The sequence below is a fragment of the Limulus polyphemus genome, unplaced genomic scaffold, assembly GCF_000517525.1.
Source record: "Limulus polyphemus unplaced genomic scaffold, Limulus_polyphemus-2.1.2 Scaffold4543, whole genome shotgun sequence".
NCBI classification, from domain to species: domain Eukaryota; kingdom Metazoa; phylum Arthropoda; class Merostomata; order Xiphosura; family Limulidae; genus Limulus; species Limulus polyphemus.
This window is the reverse complement of record NW_013670153.1, coordinates 52,982-68,100: the sequence shown is the minus strand read 5'-3', so window position 1 is coordinate 68,100 and position 15,119 is coordinate 52,982. Positions and strand designations below refer to the sequence as shown.

Here is a 15,119-nt window from a genome sequence, read left to right as displayed (position 1 = left end):
TTTAGTGTTTAGTTTAATTTAATGGATAGGACCAAAAAGCCCATTTTTGCCCTTTAATGTTATTTTTTTTTTTACGTTCCTCTTAATTTGTCCACTTTGGAATCAAAATCAGAGGCATGAAAAATAGTTATTCAGTTTGTCTTTTGTCTCCCATAAGTCACTGCCCAAGATGCCTTTTATTCAGTACCAAAACTCTGATGGGTTGGACAAAGAGAGACAAAAGATTCTCTGAAACACAATTTATATATGCAGTATAATTATGCAAAAGTTAGTTTAAAAACTAAAAACATTCAGTCTAACTGACATCTTATGGTATTATATGAAAGGCCTCTTAGGCAGTGACTTGTGGGAGTCAAATGATAGGTCTGAATTGCATTTTTTACGTCTATAATTTTGAATCTAGAATGAACAAAGAGGAATGTGGGAAAAACTCATCTGTAGTTAGTGTGAGTTTTATTTCAAGTTTTAGGTTTTTGTTACCTGTTAGTGTACATTCTAAGCTAAAATTATCCATTTTTAAATATGCTACAGTATATCAGGATATTAATGATTGGTTTTGTTAGCAAGGTAGTTTATTTGGGATTTGAAATGCAATATCATTCTATGTGTAATTGTCAGCAATGCAAAATTGAAAATAAAGCTTTAAGAAACACATTTAAAAGTACATTAAATTGTTGATGTGAACATTGTGTTTGTTTCTACATAAATAATTAACTTGTTTTTTTGTGTTTATTCACTTTATTATTTACATAGTAATCAATCTTGTGATTTCTATAGCACAACAAAATGTTTCTCATTTTTTACAAAATTATTGTGATTTGTTTTTCATTAAAGCTGTCTGCAAAAAATATTATTAACCTGAAAAATCAGTATTAAAATTGTTGCTTACTTTATTATTGTAATTTATGTTTTTGCAGTATCTGCTTATTTTATTACTAGGTTGAGCTCTACACTCATCACCGTTCCATTCAAAACATCGTAAAAAAGTTGCAGGAGGCTGACTTACAACTGACTGCTGTTCATCTAGTTGACTCTCATTATTGCAATGATCCTGGGAAGTTCATAGCTGTAGCACTTACATCCCTTTCCACGATGCTTTGGAGTACGTATTATAGTAATTGGGTATATACTTGATGTTAGCGTAGCTTAAACAGTAAAATAACAATTTTTGGAAAAAATACTTAAAATACACACATGTTGGGAAAGCATGTTTCATGTTTTATCTGTTATATTTGTAACATTACTATATATGTAGTGTTTTGTTGAAGATATACTAAGGAATGCATATTATGAGGGTCAGCCCCCAATTTTGTTTTTAGGTAAAATTTTAGACAAGTATTTCTTTGAGTTACATTTGTCTATTAATAGCTGCAATATATATATATATATATATATATATTCATCTTTATCTGTGTTGAATGTTACATTATGGAAAATAACTGTTGCAGTTGGAAAATTTCAAGTACTTTCAATCTATTTGACATCAGGCAAGTCAACTGATATTTTTGTTTTTATTCAATGATTGTGTGATGTGCAAAAGGGCACTAATAATCTAATTTGAGATATGGTACATTACCTCCTCTCACATAAATTTCTATTCTCCTTCAACTGTGTCTCACATGTAAGTCATCATGCGACAACGCTCCACTAATAACAGTGTGACATAGTCTCCTGATGCATGTGATTCTCTCTATTCGATTCTACTGAACTATCACTTCTCCTTTGGTAGTATTCGTGTCAAGACAATTTTGTAGTGCTCTTTTCTTCAGTTGTGTTTTCTTTGTTCAACTTTGCGATTTTTTTCTTTGTTTTTCAACAGTTAACAACTTTGCAGATAACTTATTTTGCTGTTTTTTTTTTTTTTGGCATGTTCAGGAGGAATATGTGCAAGATCAGGAGAAGCAGGTTGACTCATATAACGATCAATCTCATGGCGGATGATAGCCTATAAGTCCAAAGATGAGTCACCCCACCTGTAGCCCGTGTGAGTGTGCTAGTAGAAGGTATTATCTCCAAAATGGTAGGCTGAACTTCAGAATACATTGTGTAAAAATTAAAAATCAAACACAATTAGTTGATGAGCCTGTTCAGGTCGACAAGGATTTTTCCTCCACCTGATTTTGCTGTGTCTATTTATGCTCCTACTGCGGAATCAGCTAGGCGTAATACGGCTTTTTTAGACATGATTTCAGGTATGTTTTGTTTTATCCATTTCCCCAATTATGTATGATCACCATCCTTTTTTTGTTACATAATACCTCCTCATCTCAGTATTTGGTATTCCCCCCCTTCCCTGGATATTAGGGTTCATGCTGAGTGTTTTGTTTCTCAGATGGTTGATGGTGCCAGCATGCCTTGCCCTCCACGAGCTTTGGATCAGTTTAATTACCTTCAGGCTGAATATCCGTTTCTTGATTCTCAACAGTTAGTATCGATTTTGCTCTTGTTGGGATGGACCCTGATCATCCTGTTTGTTTATCCCATGCCCAATTTTCATCTTACCCTATTCACTCTCCTACAGTACTTGTCTACCCCATCCACCTTTTTGCCAAGGTGATCCACAAATATCCTGAGGGTTTTTCAAGGGATAGACTCTCCCTCATTACCTCCAGATTGGCACGTTTGTCTTTTTTGGCTCTATCCTTACACATGACTGGCTTCTGTTAGCTTGTTTCAAACAGGAGTTCACCCATACACTCTTCTGCTGCTCCTGGAGGCAGCTCGTGTAGGTTAGTTAACCAAATTAGAGAAGTCATTATTTATACCTACCCAATATCTTGTCCGTTTGGGTGTCTTTTTCAATACTCATTTCAGTTGGGCCCAACTTTCTCCTCTTTGATTTCTACCCTTACTGCTTTCAAGGTTTTATCATTTATGGGGGATATGGACTTCCATGGAAGCCCTTATCCCCATGGGTTCAGTGTATACAAAGTATTTTCAGTGGGCACTGCACATCCAATTTAATCTAGCGTGGGATCCATTGAGGCTCGTATTTCCTTTTTTCCTTCCCTTGTAGGTGACCTGCATTAGTGGTTGGACAAGGCTCACATGTCAATGAGTATTCTGCTTCCCCCCCCACATCCAGATTTGCATATCTTCACAGACGCTTCCCTTCAGGGTTGATCATTCAGGTTGGTGGTCTCTGGCCAAAATATCGTACCATGTCAACATCCTGGAGCTTCTGGCTATATGCCATGCTTTGGATAATTTTCTTTATCTTTCCAGGAATCTTCTGGTCATGATCCATTTCGACAATTCTACAGTGGTGACTTATTCAATCACCAAAGAGTTGGATGGGAAACAGTAATAGGGGCATGTTTAGGCTCTGAATGAGATAAACAAGTCACCAAAGAAGAAAGGGTAGTTTGCTTTCATACCTACTCCACACAGGATTCCAAAGTCTCAGGATTATTACCAAAAACATACCGCTGTACAAATGGTGGCCATATATAAGTCCCATAGATATGTAGGCAGTAAATGAACTAGGGACAAAGCAGCATCCCTCCCCAGGAGATCCCAACAACAGAGAAACCATGTGTATAAGTATTGAGCCGAACAAGACAAACGTCCCAACGAGGAGGTAATGAGGGAGAGTTTATCCCTTGAGAAACCTTCAGGATCTTTGTGGATCACTGTGGAAAGAAGGTGGATGGTAGACAAGTACTGTAGGAGAGTCAGTAGGGTAAGATGAAAATTGGGCAAGGGATAAACAAACAGGATGATCAGGGTCCACCCCCCACAGAGGCAGAATCGATTCTAAATGTTGGGAATCAAGAAACGGATATTCAGCCTGATGGTAGGTCAAGGCAAACTAATCCGAAGCCTGTGGAGGGCAAGGCAGGTTTTGTATTTAGAGCTGAACAAATCAACATATGTCCTCACATAATGTCTTATAGGTGTCAATTCATATGGTTCTTCCTCTTATGCTATCCCTTGATATTTTCATATCCTGAGGATGTTATTGCACTGGAGGCGGTTCCTGTTGGGTGGTTTTGAGTGACTTAGTTCTCATTACCGAGACGTCTTTCTTATACCGATTATCCAGATATCAGGTACCTGTATTGGTCAAACACATTACTATCATGTGCCCTGTTCACGGAATGATGGGTTTAAGATTCCCTCTTTTCTGCTGAACTTGAGGTGACAATGATATGATCCTCTTTCATTGTAAGGTACATGAGAGCTCAAGGCTTGTAGCATGCAAAAACATTTATTTGCATATAGTAGGCGGCACTGAATGAGAATAGCTATTTATTTGAGAGGAGGTAAGTACCTATTGGATATAAATTTTTTCTAAAGGAAAATTATAGCTCTCATGATCAGAGAATACGAGCAGCACAGTCATTGTGTATGCAGAAGTTCTTGAATACTTTATACATGAAGTAGGCTGGACGCTACAAGCTACTGAACAGGACCATGAATGGCAAGAATCATGTTATTGATAGTGCATGGAGCTTAGGGTTGTGTTCAGAGGTTTAAAGGTTCCAGGGATTTGGAAATAGTTCTAAACATTCAAATATTCATGAGGTGGCATTCAAGCTGTGTTACATTTATTTATTTCATATTTTCTTAACAGAAACCATTTGACATTGTTTGAACGGTAATCACCCATCAAGTGGAAACTTCATTATTTTGAGTTATGTAATACCCATTTGCAGTTTTAAAAAAAATTGAGTAGCAAAATGTTATTGAAGTGTAATTGAAGTAGATGTATGTAATATTGGATGTATTACCTTACTTTCTTATGTGGGCGTAGTGGTGTGAAAGATGTGAATTTTGTTACTAGCTCAGAATTTGAACCTTAATGTAGTAATATCCATTAGTGCTTATATATTGTTTGCAATTGACTATGAATGCAGTAATGAAATCTATGAAATGAAATTTTTCAAGCTTAGAGAAGAAAAGTTAAATTTCTGACAAGGTATGTTACTTCTGCTCACATACATAGCTATTCTTATTCAGTGCTGCCTGCTATTTACAAAAAAGTTTTTTGCATGTGACACACATTTCACTCCCATGCACACCTTGATTCTCATTGTTTAACTGATTCTTACGTGCAAATTATCATGTGAGAAACCTCCACACCCACCCATCCACACGACTCATGTGACTCCCTATGTGCTATTCTACCTCGTTTAGCGATGCTCGTGTTTAGGTGTTAAATTTGTACTTTCTTCAAGTTTTTTTTTCATATGTTGGTATTAATTTCTCTCAGAAAGTTTACTATTTATTATACAGTAGTGATATTTGGAACTTATTCCAAAGTGGAATTATTTTATATTTCTTCCCAGTTACAAAACTTAATACTTCAGTACAAATTTTTTTCTACTTTTTATTTCTTTCTGCCAACACAGTTATGTTTTGTTATTCATTTTGAATTATGAATTCTGAATTTAAGTTACCACTTTGGAGGTTACATCTTCTATCAGCACATTAAAACAGGCTTCAGATGACGATCTTCAACTGTGGAATTATTGTCTTTACTTTTTTGGAAGATTGATTGTTCAATGAGCTGTCATTTGTCAGGCCCACATATTTTGATATATGGTCTGCTGACTTTGGAAAGATAAGGTGTTATACTCTTATGGTTTATGAATATTTTTATTGTTGATATTATTATCTGTAATTATTTGGGTTCAATAACATAAGCTTAGTTAGATTGGTCAATACTCATAGTCAAGTTCAGGTTTGAAATTAGTGCTTAGTTGTATTCTTTGTTGTATAATGTTAGATTAGGCTTAACATGGATCTTTGTTATTTTAGGATTGTCTGTAATTCATCTTACTGGTATATTTTAAATTAGGTTAACTATATTGTTTTTTTCTTCAAAAAGTCCCTTCTCATACATATGTTATTGTCCATACACACTTACTTAATTTTACAATATAACATCTATTTCATTTTATTTATTATTTACCCTTTATATTCCTGGAGCTAGGGTCTTCACAAACTCCTTATCCTGATATTGTTAGGTTAGGGTTTTAAAATTAGTGCTTAATGATATACTTTGTCCTGCACAGTTCAATTAGGCTTAACAAGTGTGTTATTTTTGGTTTACCTGTAGTTCATCTTACAGGTAAATCAATAATTAGGTTATATATATTTTGTTTTCTTCAACATGTAACATCTTGTACATATTTCTAGTTTACTACACACATACTTAAATTTACATTGTATGGAGCATTTTGTATTCTTTATACTGGGGTCTGCCCTACCTTCTTCCAATATTGCTTGTCTTCCTCCTACAAATACTGAACCCATTTAGGACGACCTAGATTTTGTCTGTTTTCCTCCACATGATTATGGCTTGCCTTTCCAGGCCTCTACTGTGTAATCTGCTAGGTCTGTTTCAGCCTTTTTTAGACATGTTTCACAGTATAATTTTTTCCTCCTTCTCCAGACATTGTTTCATGATGAGCATTTTTGTCTCCGTTTTGGGTGAGGTACTTGCATGCTTTGCACTCCATAGGCTTTGGTTCAATTTGCTATAGCTTACCATCAGGCAGATTTTCTTCTTGTTTCTATGTGCTCAGAATCTGTCACCTGTATGGAGTGCAATGCCTGTTAATCCTCTCCATTTTATCCCTCATCTAGTTTTCCAGCTACATCTTACCCTGTTGACTCTCCTATGGGAATTGTTTGCCTTACACTACCTTTCTTAGGCATTCCACCTATATCTAGGGATTTTCATGGTATAACTCTCCTTCTTGGGATCTTCTAGAGTAGGACACCATTTGTTTACCATCCACTTCAAATAGGGACACATGGTTGGCTCTTTTCCTTCACTTGTATGTTTTCTGAGCTACTCGTGTGCATTTAGCATCACGTGGGGTATCTGTGATGCTATATTCCGTTTTTTTTGGTTGTTCTTTTGTTGCATTCTGAGTCATTGCCACCTTTATTCATATTTCATGTCCAGCACCTTCCTGCCCTTTGCCTGTACTACCTATGGGTTTCTCCATTTGTCATGTATGCTTGATGCTGACTGGAGTTCTGGAATGATTGGTCCCACCACAATACTTCTTGGTTCTTCTCCGTTTTAACATGTAGTCTTTCATCATAATTGGGTGGGTAATTTCTGTAGGACTGAGAATGCCCATAGTACACGTTCTTATTTTTCATTTCTTGGGATGCTATCTTAGTTGTCTTTTTTCACCACATGATTTGGTACCAGTTTTATGCTACTTGGACTTGTTTTGGTTCTGTATGTCTTTTGTCAGGTGGCCTGAATTTTACCTGACTTCTGCATTTTCGAGGATTTTACTAATGCCACTATTTGGATGTCTAGCTTTGGTTAGCTCCTTTTGAACAGGGATGGTCATAACATACTCATCTGCTTCTTACACAAGCTGCTCAGGTGGTTGGATTTTCCAGTTGGATAAGTTTTTCCTATTACCTACCTAACAATCTCGGCTATTTGGAGAGAATGTGAACTAAAGCAGGTTGAACTGTTGGTTGTTAACATTGTAAGACCTTTTGCCCATAGACCATTGTTCTGAAGCCTCCTGCTGATCGACCCATGCCCCCAACTTACAACTTAGGAGATGAGCATTAGGGAAGAGAAACAAATCCAGACAAGGAGGATAAATCGATAAACCTGACAAGATGGGGGATATGTTCAACCACCAATGCATATTGTCAAAGAGGGAAGGAGGAAAGATAAGAGGAGAATCCAAAGGAATGCTAGTAAAAAGCCATGGGTCATGCAACATCTCCTGAAAAGATCACAAGTGTGCTAGACCCAAAGGAAGAAGTGCTACCATAAAAGCCACATCCCCCAATATGTTAGTACCTTGCTAGCTGTAAGATAGTGAACCGTAATGGTGTGAATAACAGAAAGCTACATTGAATGCATATGAGGAGAATGGATGGTCCCGACTGAAGTGGGTGTTTAAAAAGACTTCCTCTTGTCTGGATTTGACTAAACATGTTTCATTCTGACTATTCAATGGTGGTGGCTTATATCATTCACCAATTGGGTACTTGTTCTTGTTTCCTTTGTGGTAGACATACATCTCCTGGCGTGTTGTGTTCCAGGTGCTTTTGTCGAAGGGGTGGCCTCTCAATCTTCAAATATTTGGTGGCTGTGCCTCCTGTGAGATACTCCTCCACAGGAAACGTTTGACTCCTTTCTCGATTCCAAGTTACCTCTATTGTTTTTGGTCTCTGGTTCATCATCCACTCATCCTGGCTGTCTATACATTCAAATAAGATTAGATCTTGTTTTAGTTTTTCTCATACCATCAGTCTTCTTCCCAAGGTGATTTTGATCATCCATGTCACTCCGGGTCAGATCTTTCTAATTGATCTTTCCTGGCCAGCATAGATTTGGTTTTCTTGGGTGTTTTGACTTGATATGTTCTTTTTGTTCTGAATAAATTTTACTAACCTACACTTTTGGGGAGCTCATATGGAATATTCGTTTCGTCATTTTTGTTCCTGCCATCTTCGACCTTTATTCTAGGTCGGATCTGGATGATCTTTTTCCCTTCCTCCCTTACCCATTGGGTTTGCTTTGTGATTCAGTTGGCCTTTTATTTCTTGTCTCCTTCTTCTCATAATCCTTTCAGGCACCTTACCTTTTCCCTGCATCTCAGCCCCGTTATCCATTGGATCTGTTGAGCACTGAGATTACACCTTATACATTTATCTTCCATTATCTGCTTTGGGTAGCTGTTTCTTCCTTGTTGGAGTACCTTGTACCATATGTAGCCATCCTTCACTCTTCAGTGAGACTGTAACTGTGGTAAGTTTTCTTTCTTTTGTTATACATATTTTTCAGGGGCCTGTCCCATGTTTTGACCATGATCCCACTCTGTGGTGAGTGGTGTCTGTTTAGGTATATTTCAGTCACTTAGAATTGTACTAAATCCCGCACTGTAAGACCATGTTGACTTCACCTTCATAACTTTCACGGCCACAAAATGCACATTATTCATCACAATCACATAAGCTAGAGATGGTGTGCTCCACAAATTGCTTGTAGGTTATTCCTCGTGATGTATTTGCTTCATAAATATGCCTGTTTTGGTCAGTAATAACCCATGGACTTCATGGGTAGAGCAGAAGGGGATTGTTGCCCATCCCTGCTATTCCTCAGATTGAATAAGTTGAATAAGATTTTGTGGTAACCCATTGCACTGTTTCTGGTGTGAACATTCCCCGGATTCTCCACCGCTTCCCACGTACTATTGGTGGTGGTTTGTTGCATGATAATTTGCACGCAAGAACCAGTTAAACCATGTAAATCGAGGGGTGCATAGGACTGAAAGGCTTGTGGCATGTGAAAACATTTTTGCAAATAGAGGGCAGCACTGAACGACAATAGCTATGTATATGAGTGGAAGTAAGTATCTGTCAGAAATACATTTTCATTGTGAGAAAATTATAACTTTTGGTTTACTAGTGCATTACATGTATATGATTAAACACATCATGTAGTTGTAGGTTTTAGATAAGTTTGTATTTGGCAAATAATTTCCTCTTTTATCATTAAAAGAATTAGCTGGATAATTGTCTTATAAACATTAAACCTGGATGTTATCATATGTATATAATTTATAGTTTTAAAAAGAAAGGTTACATGTTCAGTTTTAGAAATTTCAAAATCTCAACTTCTGACTACTTCAAAGCAAAGATCAGAATGATTTTTAAATTTCATTTCTATCACTAAATCATTGACATATTTGTGTTGAGTTTTGTTGTAAACTTATTTTGACAATTTTATTCTGTTTTGAAGAATTTTGTATCACTATTAAATTACTAATTTATTCATTGCTTTTCCTGAATAACTAACAGTAAAATGAAACAATGTTTACAAACAAACAATTTAACCTTTTGGTAAATTCTATGATAAACTCATGTTTTACAAAATTTACTTCCTTCAAGTTGATAAATATAGTGTACTTAAAAGAAAGTGCTTTCTTACAGTTGTTTTTACATTTATTGGAGTTTAGGGTGTGAATCTATAGAAGTTGAGTAAACTTTTATTTGTTTTTTTACATTCATTTCAATTATAAGATGTCTTTAAACTTGTGTATGTGGACTGAAGAATCCATAAATTACGTGAAAGTAAAAAAGCTAGTTAAAATGACTTATGATGACCTGCAAGTAATATTGTTCTCGAAAGTACTGAGGCTAAATGTTTTTTAAAGAAATTAACCCTCATCACACAGTGTGGGATTAAAAATATGGATTTTATTTAGTATTTAGTTTTGGATGTTTAATGAACAAAGACTTGAATTTTGAGGTTTACTTGGTTGACAACAACTTGATTGATCTGTTTATCGATCATAACAAATAGTATATTTATTTATATTATGTAGTTGCTGGAAATTATGTTATGATATTTATTGAATGATAGACATAACTATCTGTTGTATTTTCAACTGAATCAATGCATAAATGTAATTTACTGAAATTTAAAGCATTTCAGACTACGAAATATTTGAAATACCTTTTTATGCTGTTTTATTGGTAGCATAAAACATTTTATCCAGTTTATGAGATTGTCACTGGTATTTTATTAAATTTTATATACTATATGCTCAAATATTAAATTTAATAGCTGACAACCAGGCAAATTTTAAGTGAATGACAATCAGAAAGTTACATTTGTTTAAACAATTTGTTTTTAGATAGGAAATTTAAAAAAAGTGAAATTTATTACAGCACAAACTCTTACACAAAAGTAATAATGAAAAGAACTGAATGACTTTTTGCGTATATTTGTACTGAAACCTTGAACTAATTGCTCAGTACTTGCATATAAAACAAGTTTACGAAATAATTAAATTAAATTGCTTTAGGCTTAAATTTTTAAATTCAAAATATCTTGTTTAATTGTAATGGTCATATGTAATTAATAAAGTTTAATTTAAAATTTTTTTTTCCCATTTAGTGGAACTTCCTCATGTGAATGTTCTATCTAAGGTTGACATCATAGAGAAATATGGAAGATTGCATTATAATTTTGATTTCTATACAGATGTTTTGGATTTGAAATTTCTGGTTGATCAGTTGGCAGTAAGTTGGTTTGAGTTATTATTTAATACATTTTATTTACTTTTATTAACTGTGTTTATGGAAAAGGCTAGTTTAATAATTTTAGTGTAAATTTTAGAGAAGTGTAATTCGTGGTTCAAAGAAGTTCATGGTCAAGATTGGCATTTACAAGTTTAGATTAAAACACTGTAGTGTTCTGCATCACAAGATTTTAATGATGGTAGACTTCAAGAAGACTTAACATCTTATGCGATTTGTAAAGCTAAAGCACTCAGTTATACTAATTTCTTCTTGATTGTAATTAGAAAATTTCTTGACTGGAACATGTATTTAGAAATATTAAGTAGAAACTGTTCAACGTTCGTAGCTTTCACTCTGTAAACAGATATGCAAGCTTCTGTTCAAGTTCCATAGTTGATACCCTTCCTGAAATGTGGGAAAGAAGTTTGCTTTAATCTTAAAATTACTTTTTGCATGTGATATTTTTGGTTTAATGGAAATACCGATATGACCTCTAGTGTTTTCTAGAGCACGTTCAGACTATTTGAGCGTAATAGCTAAATGTGTAGAGTATCTTCTGAAATACACTTACCCCCTCTCACATTTATCCTGACAAAATTTTCTCTTCTTTGCCAATCTAACAATTGGTATGAATTTTACCTCACTTGCTTCAGTCTATATATACCCCACTATATTGCCCATATTGATTTTAACTGTGGGACTCTCCACTTATGTTAATGCGAGTTATATACCCGTCCCTTATATACATATGCTTCCCATTATCCTTTCTTATTCACTTTTTCATGATGGCAAAAAATACAAAGACGGTCTTATGTGTTTACTGTGAGTTTCTCTTCACCATTATTACTACATTTGGAATGTTTTATTCTGTATTATTTTAGATCTTTCTCATGGGGCTTGAGTTTATTCTTTATTTTTTTATTTTATGAAAACATAAAAAAGGAATTTTTTTTAGAAGTTTTTCGAATATGAATACTCATATTCACGTCTCAGACACGAAGTCATCTGATGCTCCTCCTCTACTACCTCACGAGTCTAACATATCCGGGCGTTGGGGGGGTGGCACCTTCCACGGGGGACATACAGTTCCTTATATGCAGAGAGATAGAGTCTCGGTCTGATGTTTTTTCTCCTGTTGGCTCTGAGGCTGAGCTTTAGGAGATCAGGGGTAGACTGTTGAGACTTTAGACTATTTTTCAAGCACATTCCTTTGCTCAGATAACTCATACGCCATTTTGTCGTATTTTGAGTATTTCTCCTGTGGCTTATGGCTTGTCGCCTTTCTTATTTGGAGAAACTAGTTTGTCTGATTACCTGGTCCTTCCACCTTTGCCAGACATTTCTATGCATGCAAGGAGTTTGCAGATCAATTGAAGGAGGGTGCTGCCATGCCTTATCCTCCTCATTTATTAGATCAGCATGCCTTGGCTTTCCATCACCTGGAATACTTTATATGGACTCTCAGATGTTTGAACCTCTACTTCCTACTTGGGGTATAAGCAAGATGCCACCATTAATATTACTTCATCTCAATTCTCCAGAATAGGTCTGTTACTTACAACAGTTCTATGTTTTTATTATCCTTGCAACTGTTGTTTGATTGAGGCCTATATTAGTTCCCCTGCTGAAATTTCAGAGGACCTTTGGTCCACTTTGATCTGGTTTTGGGCATCTGCTCTCTCCCTGGTATCTTTGTTGGTTTGTTGCTTGGATCTTTTAGAGAGAGATGCTTTACTGAGTTTGCCTTCGTGCTTCAGACCTTAGAGTTCTCAGAGAAACTCCTTTTCTCTGGCAGTCTATTTTTGAGAATTTCAAACTCCATGGAATGTTGAGTAGTTATGGCCTGTCTACACTTTTCACTGGCTTTTCAACTGTCCTAAAGTTCTTCTAGAGGATGGTTTACGGAATATCAGGTTTGCATCTACAGACCTTCTGCTTTGGTGCCACAATCCATTGGAACACAAGGTGATTCCATCCTTACCAGGGAGGATCTTCCTCCAGGGTGGAGCACATATTTTGGCATTGGTGACCACCTTGTGGGGTCAGGTTCTGTGGGTTCTCATCTCAGAGGGTTTGTGTCAGTATGGGAGACATTCACTACAGATCAGTGGGTCATTCAAGTACTCAAGAGTGGATTGGTTATTCAGTTCACGTCTCCTCCTCCACTGCCTCTCATACCAATTGGCTTTCCTCAAGGACCCTCTTACATCCTACCATACAGCACAATCCATCCATGATCTTCTGCATCAAGATTCCATAGAGTGAGTCATCTTCTCTCTCTCGAGGGTTTTTTATTCTCAGCTGTTTGTAGTACCAAAAAGATGGGTGACTGGTCATCAGTTTTCCTCATTCCACTTAGTTCCTCCAGCCTCCTCTGTTTACAATGGAGTCATTTTTTCCCTTCAGTGGCTCTTTTCATCTGGACTATGGATGACATAATTCGATGACCCAGAGAATTACCTTCATATCCCGATTACTGAGTCTTCAAGGTGTTATCTCAGTTTCGTGCATGACAACCAGGTTTTTCAGTTTTGTGCTCTACCATTTGGCCTCACATTTCCTCCATACGTTTTTTGCTTGATAGTCAGAGCTTTTTCACATCATCTTCACTCTCTCAGCATTCACACTCCCCATTACATGAACAACTGGCTTCTTCTCACCCCTTCCCACCATTTGGCAGAACTGCATTCAACTTCTGTTATCAGAAGCTGTGAGGGCTGAGTTTCTTATAAAAGAAAAAGAATTTTATTCTTACTCTCAGACTAAGCCACACCCAACCTTCTCCTCTACACCTTCATACCATGGAACGGGCAGTTCATCAAATACAGTTGTCTCCCCCTCCACCAGCACACACAGTTCTATCTCTTTTGCGAGATGTGCTGCATTGTCTAGTAGGACTATCTGATTTCAGTTTGCTGGATTTCAGCTGGTGGTTGGACATGGACAACACAACATTAGGTGTACTTCTACTACCTCCATGGCCAGGGTTACATATGTTCACAAAGGGTTCTCTTCAGGGCTGGGGTGCTTGTATAATAAATAAGGTATTTAAGGGACTTTGGACAGTAGAGAAAGCTCCTTCCCACATCAATCTCATAGAACTTTTAGCAGTTCAATGGGCTGTGACTCAGGGTCTCATTGTTGCGAGGAAAGGTGATATTGCTTCATTTGGGGAATTCCACAGTAGTCTAGTACATTTTACATCAAGAGGGCACTCACTCCACACAACCACCAGATTGTTATCCTTGCTTGTTATATTCTAGGGGTAATGACTTTAATGGCCAACCAGTTCTTGTCCCAACAGAACTCTTCCTATGGAATGTATACTTCATCCTCAAGTTTTTTGTTCGATCTGCTCTTGTCTAGGAATGCCACAGAGCAATGCTTTTGCTACACACCAGAATGCTCAGCTCACATCCTTCTGGTCTCCAGTACCTCACTCTCTGGCTTTGGAAGTAAATGCTCTCAGTCAGGATTGGATGGGTCTTCATCTTTATGCATTCCTTTCAATTCATTTGCCTCCAAAGTTCTGGCACTGATTCACTCCATGTCCTGTTGAGTTTTTCTGGTGGCACCATATTAACTGCATCAGCTCTGTGTTCCACTCCTTCATTATCTTTGGGAGTGTCAACCTCTTTTTCTTTTCCCTGACCATCTCTCTTACGTCAACATTGGTTGGACATTTTTCAACCAGTAGTCGACATTCTTTGCCTCCATACCTGACATTTATGCAGTCCATCAGGGATTGACATCTTGAGTGGTGTCCTTATTTACACATGCCATTAGACATTATTCTTTGGAAGTTTCTGAAAGGCAATGGTTTACTTCTCATCATTGGTTTCTCATACATGGGTTTAACCCTTCACATCCCACTGTCTCATGTCTCAATTTTTGCAATGATTGTTTGTCAAAGGTTTGGGGCCTTTGTCTGTTGTCTTGTATATGGCTGTCTTATCACTTACTTGACAGTCTGGGTTATCCACCCATGTTACCCTTTCTAGGTTCCTAATTGGGGTATCACAGTGGTTCTTCATGCATTAACACATCCACTTTTTGAACCTTTGGATCATGCTCACTATATCATCTTTCACTTA

The 15,119-nt window shown here is 36.7% G+C and overlaps 1 protein-coding gene across 1 annotated transcript in view; it reads left to right on the top strand.

Moving 5' to 3' along the window:
* The first annotated feature begins 404 nt into the window (after positions 1-404).
* The window catches only part of LOC106471325 (GPN-loop GTPase 2-like), a 24,349-nt gene continuing 9,634 nt past the window's right edge, over positions 405-15,119 (top strand). The window contains exons 1-3 of the mRNA XM_013931923.2: positions 405-446; positions 940-1,102; positions 10,901-11,025. Of these exons, the coding sequence (XP_013787377.1) occupies positions 405-446; positions 940-1,102; positions 10,901-11,025 (330 nt within the window). The remainder of the gene's footprint in view (positions 447-939; positions 1,103-10,900; positions 11,026-15,119) is intronic.